We start from the raw sequence: 19,667 nt of genomic DNA, 5'->3' as shown, positions 1-19,667 counted from the left end.
CTCTCTCTACTGTCTGTCTGGTGTTCTGTTATTTCGTAAGTTCCTCCACGCCCTTTTGTTCAGCGCCTTTGCTTTCATACATGCCCTATTAAACCATGGATTCTTCTTTTGTTTCTCGTTTTTTTTTCCTGTTGGGCCGGGATAAACCTGTTTACTGCCTCCTGATACTTTTGGGTGACATAGTCCATCATGTCTTGTACGGACTTGGTTTTGAGTTCTGTGTCCCATGGGATATCCCCTAAGAATTTTCTCATCTCTTCATAATTTCCCTTTCGGTACGCCAGTTGTGTGTACTAACCTATTTGTACTCACCTATTTGTGCTTGCGGGGGTTCAGCTTTGGCTCTTTGGTCACGCCTCTCAACTGTCGATCAATTGCTGTACAGATTCCTGAGCCTACTGGGCTCTGTCATATCTCCATTTGAAGCTGTGTATGGAGTCAGCCTCCACCACATCACTGCCTAATGCATTCCATCAGTTAACTACTCTGACACTGAAAAAGTTCTTTCCAACGTCCCTGTGGCTCCTGTGAGTACTCAGCTTCCACCTGTGTCCCCTTGTTCGCGTAGCAGCAGTGTTGAATAGTTTATCGTTGTCTAACCGGTCGATTCCCCATGAGGATTTTGTAGGTTGTGATCATGTCTCCCCTTACTCTTCTGTCTTCCAGTGTCGTAAGGTGCATTTCCCGCAGTGTGTGTGTGTGTGTGTGTGTGTGTGTGTGTGTGTGTGTGTGTGTGTGTGTGTGTGTATTCACCTAGTTTTAATCACCCAGTTGATCTTGCCGGTATTGAGCTCTGCTCTTTCGGCCCCCCTCTCAACTGTCAATTACACACACACACACACAACTGTGTGTGTGTGTGTGTGTACTAGTTTAGCAGTGCTTGAGAGGGCTGAACTACTGCTCTTGGAACTCGCCTCTTTAAATTTAACCAAGAGGTGTTCAACCTCTCAAACATTTTAAAGCCAAAAATAACGTCAACTTGTCGGATACAGAATTTGCTGTAATATTCCCTCTTGTACATTTCACAACTTAGCTTCCACCTGTGTGTTCTGTTCTTCGTAACGACCACCTATAACGGAAAGTCCTAACTATTGCCTACCTCATCAATTTCAATGTGTATATTTTTAAAGTCGCGATCATGTCTTCCCTGTTTCTTGACTCTTATATTGATGAGAGCTTTCGTTCTCCAAGTCTTTCCTCGTAACTTATACATTTTGGCTCTGGAATTTGTCTTCTGACATTCATCTGGACTTTCTCCAGTTCAGCTTTCAAGAATAAACCCCACATTTGCTCAACTAATTTCAGAAATGGTCCTGAACGGCAGATTCTTTATATATTTTATGCCAGTTCAAAACTTAGCTATCCTTGCAGATGCAGCAAATGATATCCGGTTTGTTTACGCTTGAGAAACTATGTTCGTTGTGCAGCCCGTCCTCCTAACATATCTCAACGGCGAGAAACTGCCGTATTTAAAGTGCCCTTTCCCTAACCTACCAGAGGACCCAAAGCAGAAAACGGGACAATATATCAATTTCGCGAGCCGCTACCATTTTCTAGTGCGACAATTTTTGGCCTTAGGTAGAGTGTACGTCAAAAATGCGACGTACTATTTGGTTGACGGGTTGTATGTATAGCCATTGGTGCTTCTCTGTGCTCCATAATGGTTTCCAATCTCATATGATGCCTTGTGGTCGGTCTTCTCTCTCTACGTCTCCCAGCGCCGGACATTTCACTCTACTGGAGCCGTGGAGCCACTTCCCGCCAAACACACACCGAAACTATGACGTTGGTACAACGTTCGAACAAGTTTGAACATCTCCTAACCAGTTATAACAACCAATATAGCAAGTTGTAACAACGTTCTAATGCGTCATAAACACGTTAAGTCAAGATGTAACAACTTTATTACAAGTTGTAACAAGCGGAAAATAATGACAGTTACGGTTTGTGTTTCCAGGGATGGTCCACCACTGGCTGAGACTTATTGTAATCTTCCTCAGTTCTAAAACACAAACATTTTTCAGTATTAACAAACATTGTTTATATATAATCTTTTCCCATTTTTTGGATAATATTGACACAAAAAAGGAAATTGACCGGAAATACCCTCCCCCCCCTCTCGTTACCCTGTAGGTAACTTCTAACTACTCTGATGATTGTTCTCTCACTGTGACTCTTAGATTTGAGTTGCTTAGGTACACCTTTATCCATTCCAGTATTTCTCGTCAACTTATGCATATATTTCCCCTTTCGTTTCACAAGACCTGGCAGTCCATCTCAAGACTCAATAGTGTTACTCAAAAATTAGACACTCAGTCCTCAGACCTGAAACTTAAGGAACTGACGACGTTCCAGTTCATCCTGGACCATCATCATCAAGTCGGGCACAAAAACTAGTCCAAAACTGATCATTCACGTTCTATTCAAGCTGCTCTATCATAGAATTCTATCATGTTAAAATCCATAGAAGCCGTGATGAGGACTCCAACCTAGGCGCTGAACCTAGGCGCCGGCTCTAGACAATCAAGCCACAACATTGCATCACGTTAGCGTGATTACTCGCTGTGTTTTCTATCATGTTTGTGTGACATACGAAGGCTGGTTTTGAACGTTCAGCCGGTTATACTCTCTCTTAGTGGTCGACACAATGTTCTCAAGTGGCACTTGGGGCGAGAGTTCAAGCAGGTCCTCTTAATCTATTGTAAGGAACTCTTGGAATCGTCTTTTAAGTTCTTTATAAACCTTATTAATGTCTTTTCTTTGAACAAGGACAAATTTATTATGTCTCTTCGAATGCTTCTATAATTCTTATGCTTCTATAATATGCTTCTATACATCCCATCTATTTGTGTCCCAAAGCATCTCAGGCAGAAAAGATATTATTCCTATATAATTTCTCCTTTTGTGTTCAAGCTTTTGTGGGCGCGCGCGCGCGTGTATTTACTATTTGTATCTGCAGGGTTCAGCTATTAGCTCTTGAACCCCGCCTTCTAACCAATTTATTTTTCCTCTTTTATGTCTAATACATATATATTTCTCTCTAACACACACACACACACACACGCACACACACACACGCGCACACACACACACACACACACACACACACACACACACACACACACACACACACACACACTCATGAATTATAAGATCGGCAGTAAATGATATATTAAAGGGGCTAGATAAGGAAGAGGCAGAACATAGCATTGAGAAGGTTTTCAGGTTGGGCTGGTACAACAAGGACAGAGACCGCGTGTTAAAGATAGTGTTTGCAAACGAGAGCACAAAGGAGAAGATTCTAACAAGGAAGAGCCATCTGCAATATGTGGGAGAATTCAAAACAGTATTCCTCCAGAGGGACATGACGAGGGAGGAGAAAGCCATAAAGGTGAAAGCAGGAGCAAGGTGAGGCACTGGGAGAGAGGAGAAAACCAGGAAATCACAGCTCCCAACACAACATCCCCAGAGGTGAGGGGGTAACCCACAACAAGCAACACAGTAACACCAATGGGGAGGGCAACTCCTCTACCCTCCTCTGCATAGTAACCCTGCCCACCCTAAACCCTCTCTGCCCTCAATCAAATGCTCAGCCAACTCTCTCTCCCCCCCTCACCCCATTCCCACCCATCTACCCCCTCCCCTACTCACACCGTTTCCCCCCTCCCCCAATTCCCTCCCTGGTCCTCCCACCCGCTTCATCCCATACCCTCCCTGTCCCCCCTTCACTTAACCCCCCACCCCTCACTACAGTATCCTCTGAGACCCTGTTATCCACTCCACAAATCCTCACACCCATGGAACAGCTTCCCCCATCAGCAGAACGCTCACCAAGAAAGGGACATGAGAAGGGACAGAAGACAGCAAGTCTCAAGGCAATGTACACTAACATAGATGGGATTACAAATAAAACAAATGAACTTGGAGAATGGGTACTAGAAGAAAACCCAGACATAATAACACTCACAGAAACAAAGCTAACGAAAACCATAACAAATGCAGTGTTCCCACAGGACTACTGTGTTGTGAGGAAAGAGATAGAAGGAAGAAGAGGTGGTGGTGGTGTAGCTTTGCTGACAAGAAAAGACTGGGGTTTTGAGATGGTTATTCAGGGTTGTGAAGGTTTCAGTGACTACATAACAGGTAACAACAACTGGAGGACAAAAAATTATAGTCTTAGTTATATATAACCCGCCACCAAATGACAGAAGACCCAGACAGGAATATGACAGAAACAACATGGCCACCATTAACATAATAGAGTGAGCAGCTTCTGTCGCTAGCAGGAATGGATCTGGACTACTAATTATGGGAGACTTCAACCATGGGAAGATAGAGTGGGAGAACAGAGACCCACATGGAGGACCACATACATGGAGAGCTAAGCTGCTGGACGTGGCGATAAGAAACTTTCAATGCCAACACATCAAGGTACTAACAAGAATGAGAGGGGAAGATGAACCAGCCGAGCTTGATCTGATATTTACCCTAAATGAGCGGGATATAAGGGAAGTTAAGTTGGAAGCACCCTTGGGAATGAGTGATCACAGTGTATTGATCTTTGAGTACCTGGTAGAGCTAAGATTTATCTCCTCCAAAAAAGAACTAGGAAACAAAAGGCTGGCATACCGAAAGGAGAATTATAAGGAGATAAGTTTCCTAAGGGAAATACCTTGGGACACAGACCTCAGAGCTAAGTCTGTACAAGACATGATTGATAATGTCACCCAAAAGTGTCAGGAGGCAGTAAACAGGTTCATCCCGGCTCAAAAGGAAAAATCCGAGACGCAAAAGAAAAATCCAAGGTTTAATAGGGCATGTATGGAAGTAAAGGAACTGAACAACAGGGCATGGAGGAACTTCCGAAATAACAGAACACCAGAAAGCAGTGAGAGATACCAGAGAACCAGGAAGGAGTATGTTAGTGTGAGAAGAGAAGCAGAGAAAAATTATGAAAATAATATAGCAAGCAAAGCCAAGACCGAACCAAAGCTATTCCATTGGGGAGCCGGTTGGCCTAGCGGACAGCACGCTGGACTTGTGATCCTGTGGTTCTGGGTTCGATCCCAGGCGCCGGCGAGAAACAATGGGCAGAGTTTCTTTCACCCTATGCCCCTGTTACCTAGCAGTAAAATAGGTACCTGGGTGTTAGTCAGCTGTCACGGGCTGCTTCTTGGTGGTGGAGGCCTGGTCGAAGACCGGGTCGCGGGGACACTAAAAAAAAGCCCCGAAATCATCTCAAGATAACCTCAAGATATTCACATCAGGAGGAAAACAACAGTGAAAGAACAGGTAATGAAACTTAGAACAGGCGAGGACAGGTATACAAAGAATGACAAAGAGGTGTGTGAAGAACTCAACAAGAGGTTCCAAGAGGTCTGCACAATAGAACAAGGTGAGGTCACTGCGCTAGGAGTGGGGTCAGTAAACCAGGCGGCCTTCGAAGGGTTCGAAATTACGGGAGATGAGGTCAAGAGACACCTGTTGGATCTGGATGTGAGAAAGGCTGTTGGTCCCGACAGGATCTCACCAAGGGTATTGAAAGAGTGTCCAGAGGCACTTTGCTGGCCACTCTCCATAGTGTATAGTAGGTCACTGGAGATGGGAGACCTACCAGAAATATAGAAGACGGCTAATGTGGTCCTAATATACAAAAAGGGTGACAAACAAGAGGCACTGAACTACAGGCCAGTGTCCTTGACTTGTATACCATGCAAGGTGATGGAGAAGATCGTGAGAAAAAACCTAGTAACACATCTGGTGAGAAGGGACTTCATGACAAATCGCCGACATGGGTTCGGGGAGGGTAAATCTTGCCTTACAAGCTTAATAGAATTCTACGACCAGGTGACAAAGATTAAGCAAGAAAAAGAAGGCTGGGCGGACTGCATTTTCTTGGACTGTCTTAAAGCCTTTAACACAGTACCCCATAAGAGGCTGGCACATAAGCTGGAGAGACAGGCAGGAGTGGCTGGTAAGGTGCTCCAGTGGACAAGAGAGTACCTAAGCAGTAGGAAGCAGAGTGTTACAGTGAGGGGTGAGACCTCAGATTGGCGTGAAGTCACCAGTGGAGTCCCACAGGGCTCGGACCTATCCTGTTTCTGATATACGTAAATGATCTCCCGGAGGGTATAGACTCATTCCTCTCAATGTTTGCGGACGATGCCAAAATTATGAGAAGGATTAAGACAGACGAGAACTGCTTGAGGCTTCAAGAAGACCTAGACAAACTAAGGGAATGGTGGAACAAATGGTTGTTAGAGTTTAACCCAAGCAAATATAATGAAGATTGGTGTAGAGAGCGGCAGATCAGATACAAGGTATCATTTGGAAGATGAAATTCTTCAAGAGTCAGAGAGAAAGACTTGGGGGTTGATATCCCGCCAGACCTTTCCCCAGAAGCCCATATCAAGAGGATAACATCAGTGGCATATGGCAGGTTGGCCAACATAGGAACGGCATTTAGAAACTTATGTAAGGAATCTTTCAAAACTTTGTATACCACATATGTCAGACCATATACTTTTGATATCGTTCGCCTTATGCGTTTCTGTTCTCTTATTGGCATCCTTGGTGATATTTAGCGCCCTCTGATTATCCCACACATTTGATGGTGCTACATAGCCTTCCCGGCTTAGTGCCTTCTATGATAATAACTTACTTATGTATTTCTTCAGATGGGGACTCCATGATGAGGCGGCATACTCTAAGACTGGTCTCACGTAGGCAGTGTAAAGCGCCCTAAATACCTCCTTACTTAGGTTTCTGAATGATGTTCTAACTTTTGCCAGTACGCTGCTGTCGGTATCCTATTTATATGTGCCTCAGGAGTTAGATAAGGTGTTAAGTCCACGCCTAAGTTTCTTTCTCAGTTCGTCACAGGTAGGCAGTTCCCCTTCATTGTGTACTGTCCCTTTGGTCTCCTGTGTGTGTGTGTGTGCGTGTGAATTTACCTAGTTGTGCTTGCGGGGGCTGAGCCCTGCTCTTTCGGCCCGCCTCTCAACTGTCAATCGACTGGTGTACAGATTCCTGAGCCTACTGGGCTCTATCATATCTACATATGAAACTGTGTATGGAGTCAGCCTCCACCACATCACTTCCTAGTGCATTCCATTTATTAACTACTCTGACACTGAAAAAATTCTTTCTAACGTCTCTGTGGCTCATCTGGGTACTAAGTTTCCACCTGTGTCCCCTTGTTCGTGTCCCACCCGTGCTGAAGAGTTTGTCTTTGTCCACCCTGTCAATTCCCCTGATAATTTTGTAGGTGGTTATCATGTCTCCCCTTACTCTTCTGTTTTCCAGGGATGTGAGGTTCAGCTCCTTTAGCCTTTCCTCGTAGCTCAATCCTCTCAGTTCCGGGACGAGCCTGGTGGCATACCACTGAATCTTCTCTAACTTTGTCTTGTGTTTAACTAGGTATGGACTCCAGGCTGGAGCTGCATACTCCAGGATTGGTCTTACATAAGTGGTATACAGGGTTCTGAAAGATTCCTTACACAAGTTTCTGAAGGCAGTTCTTATGTTGGCCAGTCTAGCATATGCCGCTGATGATATTCTTTTGATGTGGGCCTCTGGGGACAGGTTCGGTGTGATATCAACCCTCAGATCCATCTCTCTATTTGACTCTTGCAGGATTTCCCCCTCCCAGATGATACCTTGTGTTCAGCCTCCTGCTCCCTTCGCCTAATTTCATCACCTTACACTTTCCCGAGTTGAACTTTAGCAGCCATTTTCTAGACCATTCCTCCAGTTTATCCTGGTCATCCTGTAGTCTCTGTCTATCTTCATCCGACTTGATTCTTCTCATAATTTTTGCATCATCAGCAAACATCGAGAGGAATGAGTCTATACCCTCTGGAAGATCGTTCACATATATTAGAAACAGGATGGGTCCAAGTACTGAGCCCTGTGGGACTCCGCTGGTGACATCTCGCCACTCTGATGTCTCTTCCCTCACCGTTACTCACCGTTTCCTGTTGTTTAAGTACTCCCTTATCCACTGGAGCACCTTCCCTTTTACTCCTGCCTGTTGCTCCAACTTTTTTAACAGCCTTTTATGGGGTACTGTGTCAAAGGCTTTTTGGCAATCCAGGAAAATGCAGTCGGCCCACCCTTCTCTTTCCTGCCTAATTTTCGTTGCCTGGTCATAAAATTCTATTAAACCTGTGAGGCACGATTTACCATCTCTGAACCAATGTTGGTGGTGCGTTACAAAGTTATTTCCCTCCAGATGCTCTACGAGCCTTTTCCTCACGATCTTCTCCATCACCTTGCATGGTATACAAGTTAAGGAAACTGGCCTGTAATTCAGTGCCTCTTGCCTGTCACCCTTTTTGTATATTGGGACCACGTTAGCTGTCTTCCAACTTTCTGGTAAGTCTCCTGTTTCCAGTGACCTGTTATACACCATAGAGAGTGGCACACTTAGTGCTTCTGCACCTTCCTTTAGTATGTGTGTGCGTGCGTATGTGTGTGTGTGTGTGTGTGTGTGTGTGTGTGTGTGTGTGTGTGTGTGTGTGTGTGTGTGTGTGTGTGTGTGTGTGTGTGTGTGTGTGCGCGTGCGTGCGTGTTTGTGTGTAGTCCTTCTCAGTCTCACTATGGTCCTTCTCAGTCTCACTATGGTCCTTCTCAGTCTCACTATGGTCCTTCCCAGTCTCACTATGGCCCTTCTCGGTCTCACTATGGCCCTTCTCGGTCTCACTATGGCCCTTCTCGGTCTCACTATGGCCCTTTTCAGTCTCACTATGGCCCTTTTCAGTCTCACTATGATGCTTCTCAGTCTCACTATGGCCCTTCTCAGTCTTACTATGGTCCTCCTCAGTCTCACTATGGTCCTTCTCAGTCTCACTATGGCCCTTCTCAGTCTCACTATGGCCCTTCTCAGTCTCACTATAGCCATTCTCAGTCTCACTATGGCCCTTCTCAGTCTCACTATGGCCCTCCTCAGTCTCACTATGGCCCTCCTCAGTCTCACTATGGTCCTTCTCAGTCTCACTATGGCCCTTCTCAGTCTCACTATGGCCCTTCTCAGTCTCACTATGGCCCTTCTCAGTCTCACTATAGCCCTTCTCGGTCTCACTATGGCCCTTCTCAGTCTCACTATGGCCCTTCTCAGTCTCACTATGGCCCTTCTCAGTCTCACTATGGCCCTTCTCAGTCTCACTATGGTCCTTCTCAGTCTCACTATGGTCCTTCTCAGTCTCACTATAGCCCTTCTCGGTCTCACTATGGCCCTTCTCGGTCTCACTATGGCCCTTCTCGGTCTCACTATGGCCCTTCTCAGTCTCACTATGGTCCTTCTCAGTCTTACTATGGCCCTTCTCAGTCTCACTATGGTCCTTCTCAGTCTTACTATGGCCCTTCTCAGTCTCACTATGGTCCTTCTCAGTCTCACTATGGTCCTTCTCAGTCTCACTATGGTCCTTCTCAGTCTCACAATGGTCCTTCTCAGTCTCACTATGGTCCTTCTCAGTCTCACTATGGCCGTTTGAGGCCAGTGGTCTCTTAGCCTGAACAAACACGTGATTCCCCACGAGCCTAATTCCGCCATTAACCTCGGGCTGGATCCGTACGTTCGATCCTCTGCCATAACTAACAGTTCGCTGTGGTCCCCTGGATGAACATCTCCTGGCGTCTTGTAAACTGAGGTGAGAGTTTACCTCCGTCCTCCTCGTTCCACTGGGTAAACCTCTCCTACGCATTTTTTAATTGTGGTTCCCCTTTTCTGTGGCTCTTTTAGATTTTCTTGTCAAGCTTCTTCAAAGCGAGAGCTCGATGCCGGCCTCCAGTTCGATGCCGGCCTCCAGTTCGATGCCGGCCTCCAGTTCGATGCCGGCCTCCAGTTCGATGCCGGCCTCCAGTTCGATGCCGGCCTCCAGTTCGATGCCGGCCTCCAGTTCGATGCCGGCCTCCAGTTCGGTGCCGGCCTCCAGTTCGGTGCCGGCCTCCAGTTCGGTGCCGGCCTCCAGTTCGGTGCCGGCCTCCAGTTCGGTGCCGGCCTCCAGTTCGATGCCGGCCTCCAGTTCGATGCCGGCCTCCAGTTCGATGCCGGCCTCCAGTTCGATGCCGGCCTCCAGTTCGATGCCGGCCTCCAGTTCGATGCCGGCCTCCAGTTCGATGCCGGCCTCCAGTTCGATGCCGGCCTCCAGTTCGATGCCGGCCTCCAGTTCGATGCCGGCCTCCAGTTCGATGCCGGCCTCCAGTTCGGTGCCGGCCTCCAGTTCGGTGCCGGCCTCCAGTTCGGTGCCGGCCTCCAGTTCGATGCCGGCCTCCAGTTCGATGCCGGCCTCCAGTTCGATGCCAGTTTCGAGCTCATATTACGCTAATGGTGTTCCATACAGGTTACATACAGTTTTTTTAGCCCGTTTTTTCTGTCATTCCATTTTTTCAAAGTAAAATTGGTGTATTTCTGAGCTGCACGTGCGCACGTGAACTACCACGTAATTCGGAACAGCTCACGTGTGTGTTTTTAGGAAGTTAGTGACGGGTTTGCAGTTATTATTGATTCTGCAGGTGATGAAATTGGAAGGATGAAACTAATAGGTTCTGCTTATAATTGGGGAGGGAGAAGGGGGGGGGGGGTGAAAATGGGCAGTAGAGGGGGATTGTGATCACTATCATTATAGTGCGGGGCGTTGCCTTGACACCTGTCGAGTCTGATAATGGACAGATGTTATATGGCAACAGGTGTTCAATGTACAGCTGATGCAGTAGGTGTAAAGTGAACATGGAGAACAGATATATGGTGAACAGGTACATCAGATGTATAGTGAAAAGTGTTGGGGAGTGAGCCAGAGAGTGGGGAAGTGAGCCAGCGTGTGGGAGAGTGAGCCAGAGTGTGGGAGAGCGAGCCAGAGTGTTGGGGAGTGAGCCAGAGTGTGGGAGAGTGAGCCAGAGTGATGGGAGAGTGAGCCAGTGTTGGGAGAGTGAGCCAGAGTGTAGGAGAGTGAGCCAGCGTGTGGGAGAGTGAGCCAGCGTGTGGGAGAGTGAGCCAGGTGGTGTGGGAGAGTGAGCCAGGTGGTGTGGGAGAGTGAGCCAGGTGGTGTGGGAGAGTGAGCCAGAGTGTGGGGGAGTGAGCCAGAGTGTGAGAGAGTGAGCCAGAGTGTTGGGGAGTGAGCCAGCCAGAGTGAGAGAGAGTGAGCCAGAGTGTGAGAGAGTGAGCCAGAGTGTAGGGGAGTGAGCCAGAGTGTGGGAGAGTGAGCCAGAATGTGAGAGAGTGAGCCAGTTTGTGGGAGAGTGAGCCAGCGTGTGGGAGAGTGAGCCAGCGTGTGGGAGAGTGAGCCAGGTGGTGTGGGAGAGTAAGCCAGGTGGTGTGGGAGAGTGGGCCAGCGCGTGGGTGAGTGAGCCTGATGGTGTGGGAGAGTGAGCCAGGTGGTGTGGGAGAGTGAGCCAGGTGGTGTGGGAGAGTGAGCCAGGTGGTGTGGGAGAGTGAGCCAGGTGGTGTGGGAGAGTGAGCCAGGTGGTATGGGAGAGTGAGTCAGCGTGTGGAAGAGTGAGCCAGCGTGTGGAAGAGTGAGCCAGCGTGTGGAAGAGTGAGCCAGTGTGTGGGAGAGTGAGCCAGCGTGTGGGAGAGTGAGCCAGCGTGTGGGAGAGTGAGCCAGCGTGTGAGAGAGTGAGCCAGGTGGTGTGGGAGAGTGAGCCAGCGTGTGTGAGAGTGAGCCAGCGTGTGGGAGAGTGAGCCAGCGTGTGGGAGAGTGAGCCAGCGTGTGGGAGAGTGAGCCAGCGTGTGGGAGAGTGAGCCAGCGTGTGGGAGAGTGAGCCAGCGTGTGGGAGAGTGAGCCAGCGTGTGAGAGAGTGAGCCAGGTGGTGTGGGAGAGTAAGCCAGGTGGTGTGGGAGAGTGGGCCAGCGCGTGGGAGAGTGAGCCTGATGGTGTGGGAGAGTGAGCTAGGTGGTGTGGGAGAGAGAGCCAGGTGGTGTGGGAGAGTGAGCCAGGTGGTGTGGGAGAGTGAGCCAGGTGGTATGGGAGAGTGAGTCAGCGTGTGGGAGAGTGAGCCAGCGTGTGGGAGAGTGAGCCAGCGTGTGGGAGAGTGAGCCAGCGTGTGGGAGAGTGAGCCAGCGTGTGGGAGAGTGAGCCAGCGTGTGTGAGAGTGAGCCAGCGTGTGTGAGAGTGAGCCAGCGTGTGGGAGAGTGAGCCAGCGTGTGGGAGAGTGAGCCAGCGTGTGGGAGAGTGAGCCAGCGTGTGGGAGAGTGAGCCAGCGTGTGGGAGAGTGAGCCAGCGTGTGGGAGAGTGAGCCAGCGTGTGGGAGAGTGAGCCAGCGTGTGGGAGAGTGAGCCAGCGTGTGGGAGAGTGAGTCAACGTGTGGGAGAGTGAGCCAGCGTGTGGGAGAGTGAGCCAGCGTGTGGGAGAGTGAGCCAGCGTGTGGGAGAGTGAGCCAGCGTGTGGGAGAGTGAGCCAGCGTGATAGAGAGTGAGCCAGCGTGTGGGAGAGTGAGCCAGCGTGTGGGAGAGTGAGCCAGCGTGTGGGAGAGTGAGCCAGCGTGTGGGAGAGTGAGCCAGCGTGTGGGAGAGTGAGCCAGCGTGTGAGAGAGTGAGCCAGCGTGTGAGAGAGTGAGCCAGCGTGTGGGAGAGTGAGCCAGCGTGTGGGAGAGTGAGCCAGCGTGTGGGAGAGTGAGCCAGCGTGTGGGAGAGTGAGCCAGCGTGTGGGAGAGTGAGCCAGCGTGTGGGAGAGTGAGCCAGCGTGTGGGAGAGTGAGCCAGCGTGTGGGAGAGTGAGCCAGCGTGTGGGAGAGTGAGCCAGGAGGTGTGGGAACGGCTGGGGGCCAGTGTCATGGCTGCGTCTGTGTGGCGAGGACGGAGTTCACTCTCTCTTCCTCTCTTCCAAAATACCACTCTCACCGCGTCACGTGACTCCATCCTCGATCGTGATTGGTGCACGGTGTTGTTATTTCAGTGATAGTGAAGTGTTCAAACAGTGTTCTTCTCCAGACAAGCCATCGTGTTCTAGTTGCTCACCCAGCCCCAGAGAGAGAGAAATAGAGAGCGAGAGAGAGAGAGAGAGAGAGAGAGAGAGAGAGAGAGAGAGAGAGAGAGAGAGAGAGAGAGAGAGAGAGAGAGAGAGAGAGAGAGAGAGAACGTGAGCAATGTTCCCTCTCTAGGAATGTATTTACGGAAGAAAACGAACAATATTATGGGGGGACGTTTGTGTTATTGATTTGTCTCTGCCACGAGGGCGGATATGGAGGCAGAGGGGGAGCAGAGTGCATTAGTACTTGTGTACTGAAGGAGAGAAAGCTGCAGGAGGAGGAGGAGGAGGAGGAGGAGGAGGAGGGGGATGGGGGGGGGGAGATGAAGACTTACAGTGAACGGTGAAGGCAGATGTAGTGCAGAGCTGTTGTGTCTGGCGCTAGACACGATTATGCAATACGGTGGGCTGCTTGCCATGTCTCTCTTTACTCTCTTTACTCTCTCTCTCCCCCCCCCTCTCTCTCTTTCTCTCTCTTTACTCTCTCTTTCTCTCTCTTTTCTCTCTTTTCTCTCTTTTCAACTCCCCACCTGACATATAAACAGCGCTGATGTATTTCCATAAGATTAATATCACATGAAATAAAAAAGAACATAGAACCACAGAGATCGGTGTTCTGTGGGCGTGCTCTGTGGGCGTGCTCTGTGGGCGTGCTCTGTGGGCGTGCTCTGTGGGCGTGCTCCGTGGGCGTGTTCCGTGGGCGTGCTCTGAGGACCCACAGCACCAGAGCAAGAACAGAGACACAACTACTCAAGCTGACCATCTACCTCATGGAGTAAAGACGCCACAGTACACTGGTATGTTGCCACAGTACACTGGTATGTTGCCACAGTACACTGGTATGTTGCCACAGTACACTGGTATGTTGCCACAGTACACTGGTATGTTGCCACAGTACACTGGTGTGTTGCCACAGTACACTGGTGTGTTGCCACAGTACACAGGTATGTTGCCACAGTACACTGGTATGTTGCCACAGTACACTGGTGTGTTGCCACAGTACACTGGTATGTTGCCACAGTACACTGGTATGTTGCCACAGTACACTGGTATGTTGCCACAGTACACTGGTATGTTGCCACAGTACACTGGTGTGTTGCCACAGTACACTGGTATGTTGCCACAGTACACTGGTATGTTGCCACAGTACACTGGTGTGTTGCCACAGTACACTGGTGTGTTGCCACAGTACACTGGTATGTTGCCACAGTACACTGGTATGTTGCCACAGTACACTGGTATGTTGCCACAGTACACTGGTATGTTGCCACAGTACACTGGTATGCTGCCACAGTACACTGGTATGTTGCCACAGTACACTGGTATGTTGCCACAGTACACTGGTATGTTGCCACAGTACACTGGTATGTTGCCACAGTACACTGGTATGTTGCCACAGTACACTGGTGTGTTGCCACAGTACACTGGTATGTTGCCACAGTACACTGGTATGTTGCCACAGTACACTGGTATGTTGCCACAGTACACTGGTATGTTGCCACAGTACACTGGTATGCTGCCACAGTACACTGGTATGTTGCCACAGTACACTGGTATGTTGCCACAGTACACTGGTATGTTGCCACAGTACACTGGTATGTTGCCACAGTACACTGGTGTGTTGCCACAGTACACTGGTATGTTGCCACAGTACACTGGTGTGTTGCCACAGTACACTGGTGTGTTGCCACAGTACACTGGTATGTTGCCACAGTACACTGGTGTGTTGCCACAGTACACTGGTATGCTGCCACAGTACACTGGTATGTTGCCACAGTACACTGGTATGTTGCCACAGTACACTGGTATGTTGCCACAGTACACTGGTATGTTGCCACAGTACACTGGTGTGTTGCCACAGTACACTGGTATGTTGCCACAGTACACTGGTATGTTGCCACAGTACACTGGTATGTTGCCACAGTACACTGGTATGCTGCCACAGTACACTGGTATGCTGCCACAGTACACTGGTATGTTGCCACAGTACACTGGTATGTTGCCACAGTACACTGGTATGTTGCCACAGTACACTGGTGTGTTGCCACAGTACACTGGTATGTTGCCACAGTACACTGGTGTGTTGCCACAGTACACTGGTGTGTTGCCACAGTACACTGGTATGTTGCCACAGTACACTGGTGTGTTGCTACAGTACACTGGTATGTTGCCACAGTACACTGGTATGTTGCCACAGTACACTGGTATGTTGCCACAGTACACTGGTATGTTGCCACAGTACACTGGTATGTTGCCACAGTACACTGGTATGTTGCCACAGTACACTGGTGTGTTGCCACAGTACACTGGTATGTTGCCACAGTACACTGGTGTGTTGCCACAGTACACTGGTATGTTGCCACAGTACACTGGTGTGTTGCCACAGTACACTGGTGTGTTGCCACAGTACACTGGTGTGTTGCCACAGTACACTGGTGTGTTGCCACAGTACACTGGTATGTTGCCACAGTACACTGGTGTGTTGCCACAGTACACTGGTGTGTTGCCACAGTACACTGGTGTGTTGCCACAGTACACTGGTATGTTGCCACAGTACACTGGTGTGTTGCCACAGTACACTGGTGTGTTGCCACAGTACACTGGTATGTTGCTACAGTACACTGGTGTGTTGCCACAGTACACTGGTATGTTGCCACAAACACATCTCTTAATACCCGTATATAAACAAACTCTAGATAAAAAAAAGCGTACAACAGGTTCAATTGAAGTATTTTCCCCGCACAAACAAAAGTGTATGGGATTGATAACCATTGAAAATCTGGATAATATTGTCCACTGAGAAGTAAAGAAGGAACATCAACAGAGTATAATACTCTTTTCTCTCCTTAAATGTTCTTGAAGGACTCGTAGGTCACTACAACTGCTCTTGTGGTGACCAGTAAGTGTTGAAAACTGTGCTATCGACCTTTCACGTCTGATTGGTTCGAGGTCCTCTGAAGGTCACGTGATTAATGATCACTCATCATCCGGCCAACCTCCACACCTATTCTTAGCTTATCTCCCACACCTATTGCATATATATATATATATATATATATATATATATATATATATATATATATATATATATATATATATATATATATATATATGTCGTACCTAGTAGCCAGAACGCACTTCTCAGCCTACTATGCAAGGCCCGATTTGCCTAATAAGCCAAGTTTTCCTGAATTAATATATATTCTCTAATTTTTTTCTTACGAAATGATAAAGCTACCCATTTCATTATGTATGAGGTCAATTTTTTTTATTGGAGTTAAAATTAACGTAGATATATGACCGAACCTAACCAACCCTACCTAACCTAACCTAACTTAACCTATCTTTATAGGTTAGATTAGGTTAGGTAGCCGAAAAAGGTAGGTTAGGTTAGGTTAGGTAGGTTAGGTAGTCGAAAAACAATTAATTAATGAAAACTTGGCTTATTAGGCAAATCAGGCCTTGCATAGTAGGCTGAGAAGTGCGTTCTGGCTATTAGGTACGACATATATATATATATATATATATATATATATGTATATATATATATATATATATATATATATGTCGTACCTAGTAGCCGGAACGCACTTCTTAGCCTACTATACAAGGCCCAATTTGTCTAATAAGCCAAGTTTTCATGAATTATTTGTTTTTCGACTACCTAACCTACCTAACCTAACCTAACCTAACTTTTTTGGCTACCTAACCTAACCTAACCTATGAAGATAGGTTAGGTTAAGTTAGGTAGGGTTGGTTAGGTTCGGTCATATATCTACGTTAATTTTAACTCCAATAAAAAAAATTGACCTCATACATAATGAAATGGGTAGCTTTATCATTTCATAAGAAAAAAATTAGAGAAAATATATTAATTCAGGAAAACTTGGCTTATTAGGCAAATCGTGCCATGCATAGTAGGCTGAGAAGTGCGTTCTGGCTACTAGGTACGACATATATATATATATATATATATATATATATATATATATATATATATATATATATATATATATATATATATGTCATGATATAATGATATTTGAAATATTGAAACATCCTAGGACTTGAAACGTACACAGACAGGAACACACACACACACACACACACACACACACACATCATCGTTTCATTTTTTCTGCTCATCGCTTGGAAAGGAAAATGGAAAATTAACTCCCTATAGATCATTTTGCACTTACATAATGCAACTAAAGCATTTCGATAAGGTACAAGTTAGCATCCTCAGAGGCAGAGGGAAACCGCCATGAGAAGAGGCACAGTTCTGGCGTCTCGATGACCCGGATGTAGAATGAGACGAGATGTAAACTGTCAATATTCTGTCCCCCTGTTGATCGAGGGGCTCTTGCAACCTGTAAGCAGACTGTTGACAATTGAGTGAGATTGATGTGAGGCCACTCTGCCAATCGCCCAAATGTGACTGTATCTGTCAATTATATATCAGTTTTGATGGTCAGTATGTCAAGATCATCCAATTTTTAATTGAGATTTGTTGTTTAGTGGCATAGGTGCCTGGAGAGAGATATTGGTATCTTGTCTACATGAGAGCGTTTGGGTTGACAGTCCCCATGTTGAGAGCGTTTAAGCTGACAGTTCCCGTCATTGAGTGTTTAGCCTGACAGTCTCGTGTAGTCATGTTAAGCCATAGACAACATTCCTTAAATCCTGGCATTTCCATTTGGTGTTGGGAAGAGTACTTCAGGAGGACGGCACCCTTCTGCTGACTACTGCAGGACATGTCGACTTTCCTCTTATGATCAGAGTGGGTCAAAAGTCTCCTTTCTGTCCCTGTGGTATAGTTGTGTAGGTGGGGAGAGGTTCCTTTATGTCGGCGGCTTGTCATCAGAGGCAGTGTTGTGGGGTACCGTCATTTTAATGGTTTCTTTCTTATATTTATTAGTTGACAAGGGCCTACCTCATTTGTTGATAAGGACCTACCTCATTAGTTGACAAGGACCTACCTCATTAGTTGACAAGGGCCTACCTCATTAGTTGACAAGGGCCTACCTCATTTGTTGATAAGGACCTACCTCATTAGTTGACAAGGGCCTACCTCATTAGTTGACAAGGGCCTACCTCATTTGTTGACAAGGGCCTACCTCATTAGTTGACAAGGACCTACCTCATTAGTTGACAAGGACCTACCTCATTAGTTGACAAGGGCCTACCTCATTTGTTGATAAGGACCTACCTCATTAGTTGACAAGGGCCTACCTCATTAGTTGACAAGGGCCTACCTCATTTGTTGACAAGGACCTACCTCATTAGTTGACAAGGGCCTACCTCATTAGTTGATAAGGACCTACCTCATTAGTTGACAAGGGCCTACCTCATTAGTTGACAAGGACCTACCTCATTAGTTGACAAGGGCCTCATTAATTTACAAGGACCTACCTCATTAGTTGACAAGGACCTACCTCATTAGTTGACAAGGACCTACCTCATTAGTTGATAAGGACCTACCTCATTAGTTGACAAGGACCTACCTCATTAGTTGACAAGGGCCTACCTCATTAGTTGATAAGGACCTACCTCATTAGTTGACAAGGGCCTACCTCATTAGTTGACAAGGGCCTACCTCATTTGTTGACAAGGACCTACCTCATTAGTTGACAAGGGCCTCATTAATTTACAAGGACCTACCTCATAAGTTGACAAGGACCTACCTCATTAGTTGACAAGGACCTACCTCATTTGTAGACAAGGACCTACCTCATTTGTTGACAAGGACCTACCTCATTAGTTGACAAGGGCCTACCTCATTAGTTGACAAGGACCTACCTCATTTGTAGACAAGGACCTACCTCATTTGTTGACAAGGACCTACCTCATTAGTTGACAAGGGCCTCATTAATTTACAAGGACCTACCTCATTAGTTGACAAGGACCTACCTCATTAGTTGACAAGGACCTACCTCATTAGTTGACAAGGACCTACCTCATTAGTTGACAAGGACCTACCTCATTAGTTGACAAGGACCTACCTCATTAGTTGACAAGGACCTACCTCATTAGTTGACAAGGACCTACCTCATTTGTTGACAAGGGCCTACCTCATTAGTTGACAAGGGCCTACCTCATTAGTTGACAAGGACCTACCTCATTTGTTGACAAGGACCTACCTCATTAGTTGATAAGGACCTACCTCATTTGTTGACAAGGACCTACCTCATTAGTTGATAAGGACCTACCTCACTTGATGACAAGGACCTACCTCATTAGTTGACAAGGACCTACCTCATTAGTTGACAAGGGCCTACCTCATTTGTTGACAAGGACCTACCTCATTAGTTGACAAGGGCCTACCTCATTAGTTGATAAGGACCTACCTCATTAGTTGACAAGGGCCTACCTCATTAGTTGACAAGGACCTACCTCATTAGTTGACAAGGGCCTCATTAATTTACAAGGACCTACCTCATTAGTTGACAAGGACCTACCTCATTAGTTGACAAGGACCTACCTCATTAGTTGATAAGGACCTACCTCATTAGTTGACAAGGACCTACCTCATTAGTTGACAAGGGCCTACCTCATTAGTTGATAAGGACCTACCTCATTAGTTGACAAGGGCCTACCTCATTAGTTGACAAGGGCCTACCTCATTTGTTGACAAGGACCTACCTCATTAGTTGACAAGGGCCTCATTAATTTACAAGGACCTACCTCATAAGTTGACATGGAC

The 19,667-nt window shown here is 47.2% G+C and overlaps 2 protein-coding genes across 4 annotated transcripts in view; one reads left to right on the top strand and one right to left on the bottom strand.

The window, feature by feature from the left end:
* Window positions 1-1,161: 1,161 nt before the first annotated feature.
* Window positions 1,162-9,704, bottom strand: LOC138351122 (leucine zipper protein 4-like). The gene is made up of 2 exons (XM_069302752.1): window positions 8,600-9,704; window positions 1,162-1,265 (listed from the first exon to the last, which is right to left on the bottom strand). The coding sequence occupies exons 1-2, from the start codon at window positions 9,702-9,704 to the stop codon at window positions 1,162-1,164; spliced, it is 1,209 nt and encodes a 402-aa protein (XP_069158853.1).
* Window positions 9,705-12,772: 3,068 nt separating this feature from the next.
* LOC123752455 (uncharacterized) overlaps window positions 12,773-19,667 on the top strand; it is a 524,100-nt gene continuing 517,205 nt past the window's right edge. For 2 of the 3 annotated variants that reach the window (XM_069302647.1, XM_069302645.1), the window contains exon 1: window positions 12,773-12,870. The gene's annotated coding sequence lies outside the window, so the exon portion shown is untranslated. The remainder of the gene's footprint in view (window positions 12,871-19,667) is intronic. The other variant, XM_069302646.1, reaches the window with a different exon arrangement.

Source organism: Procambarus clarkii, chromosome 48, assembly GCF_040958095.1.
Source record: "Procambarus clarkii isolate CNS0578487 chromosome 48, FALCON_Pclarkii_2.0, whole genome shotgun sequence".
Classification (NCBI taxonomy): Eukaryota; Metazoa; Arthropoda; class Malacostraca; order Decapoda; family Cambaridae; genus Procambarus; species Procambarus clarkii.
Note: the sequence above shows the minus strand (reverse complement) of the source record. Positions and strands in the feature narration are given on the sequence as shown.

Coding starts and splice junctions, on each gene's coding strand:
- LOC138351122 (XM_069302752.1), bottom strand. CDS start 9,704: ATGCGTAGGAGAGGTTTACCCAGTGGAACGAGGAGGACGGAGGTAAAC. Junction 1,266..8,599: donor TGAGACTGAGAAGGACCATA/GTGAGACTGAGA, acceptor TATTCTTGAAAG/CTGAACTGGAGAAAGTCCAG.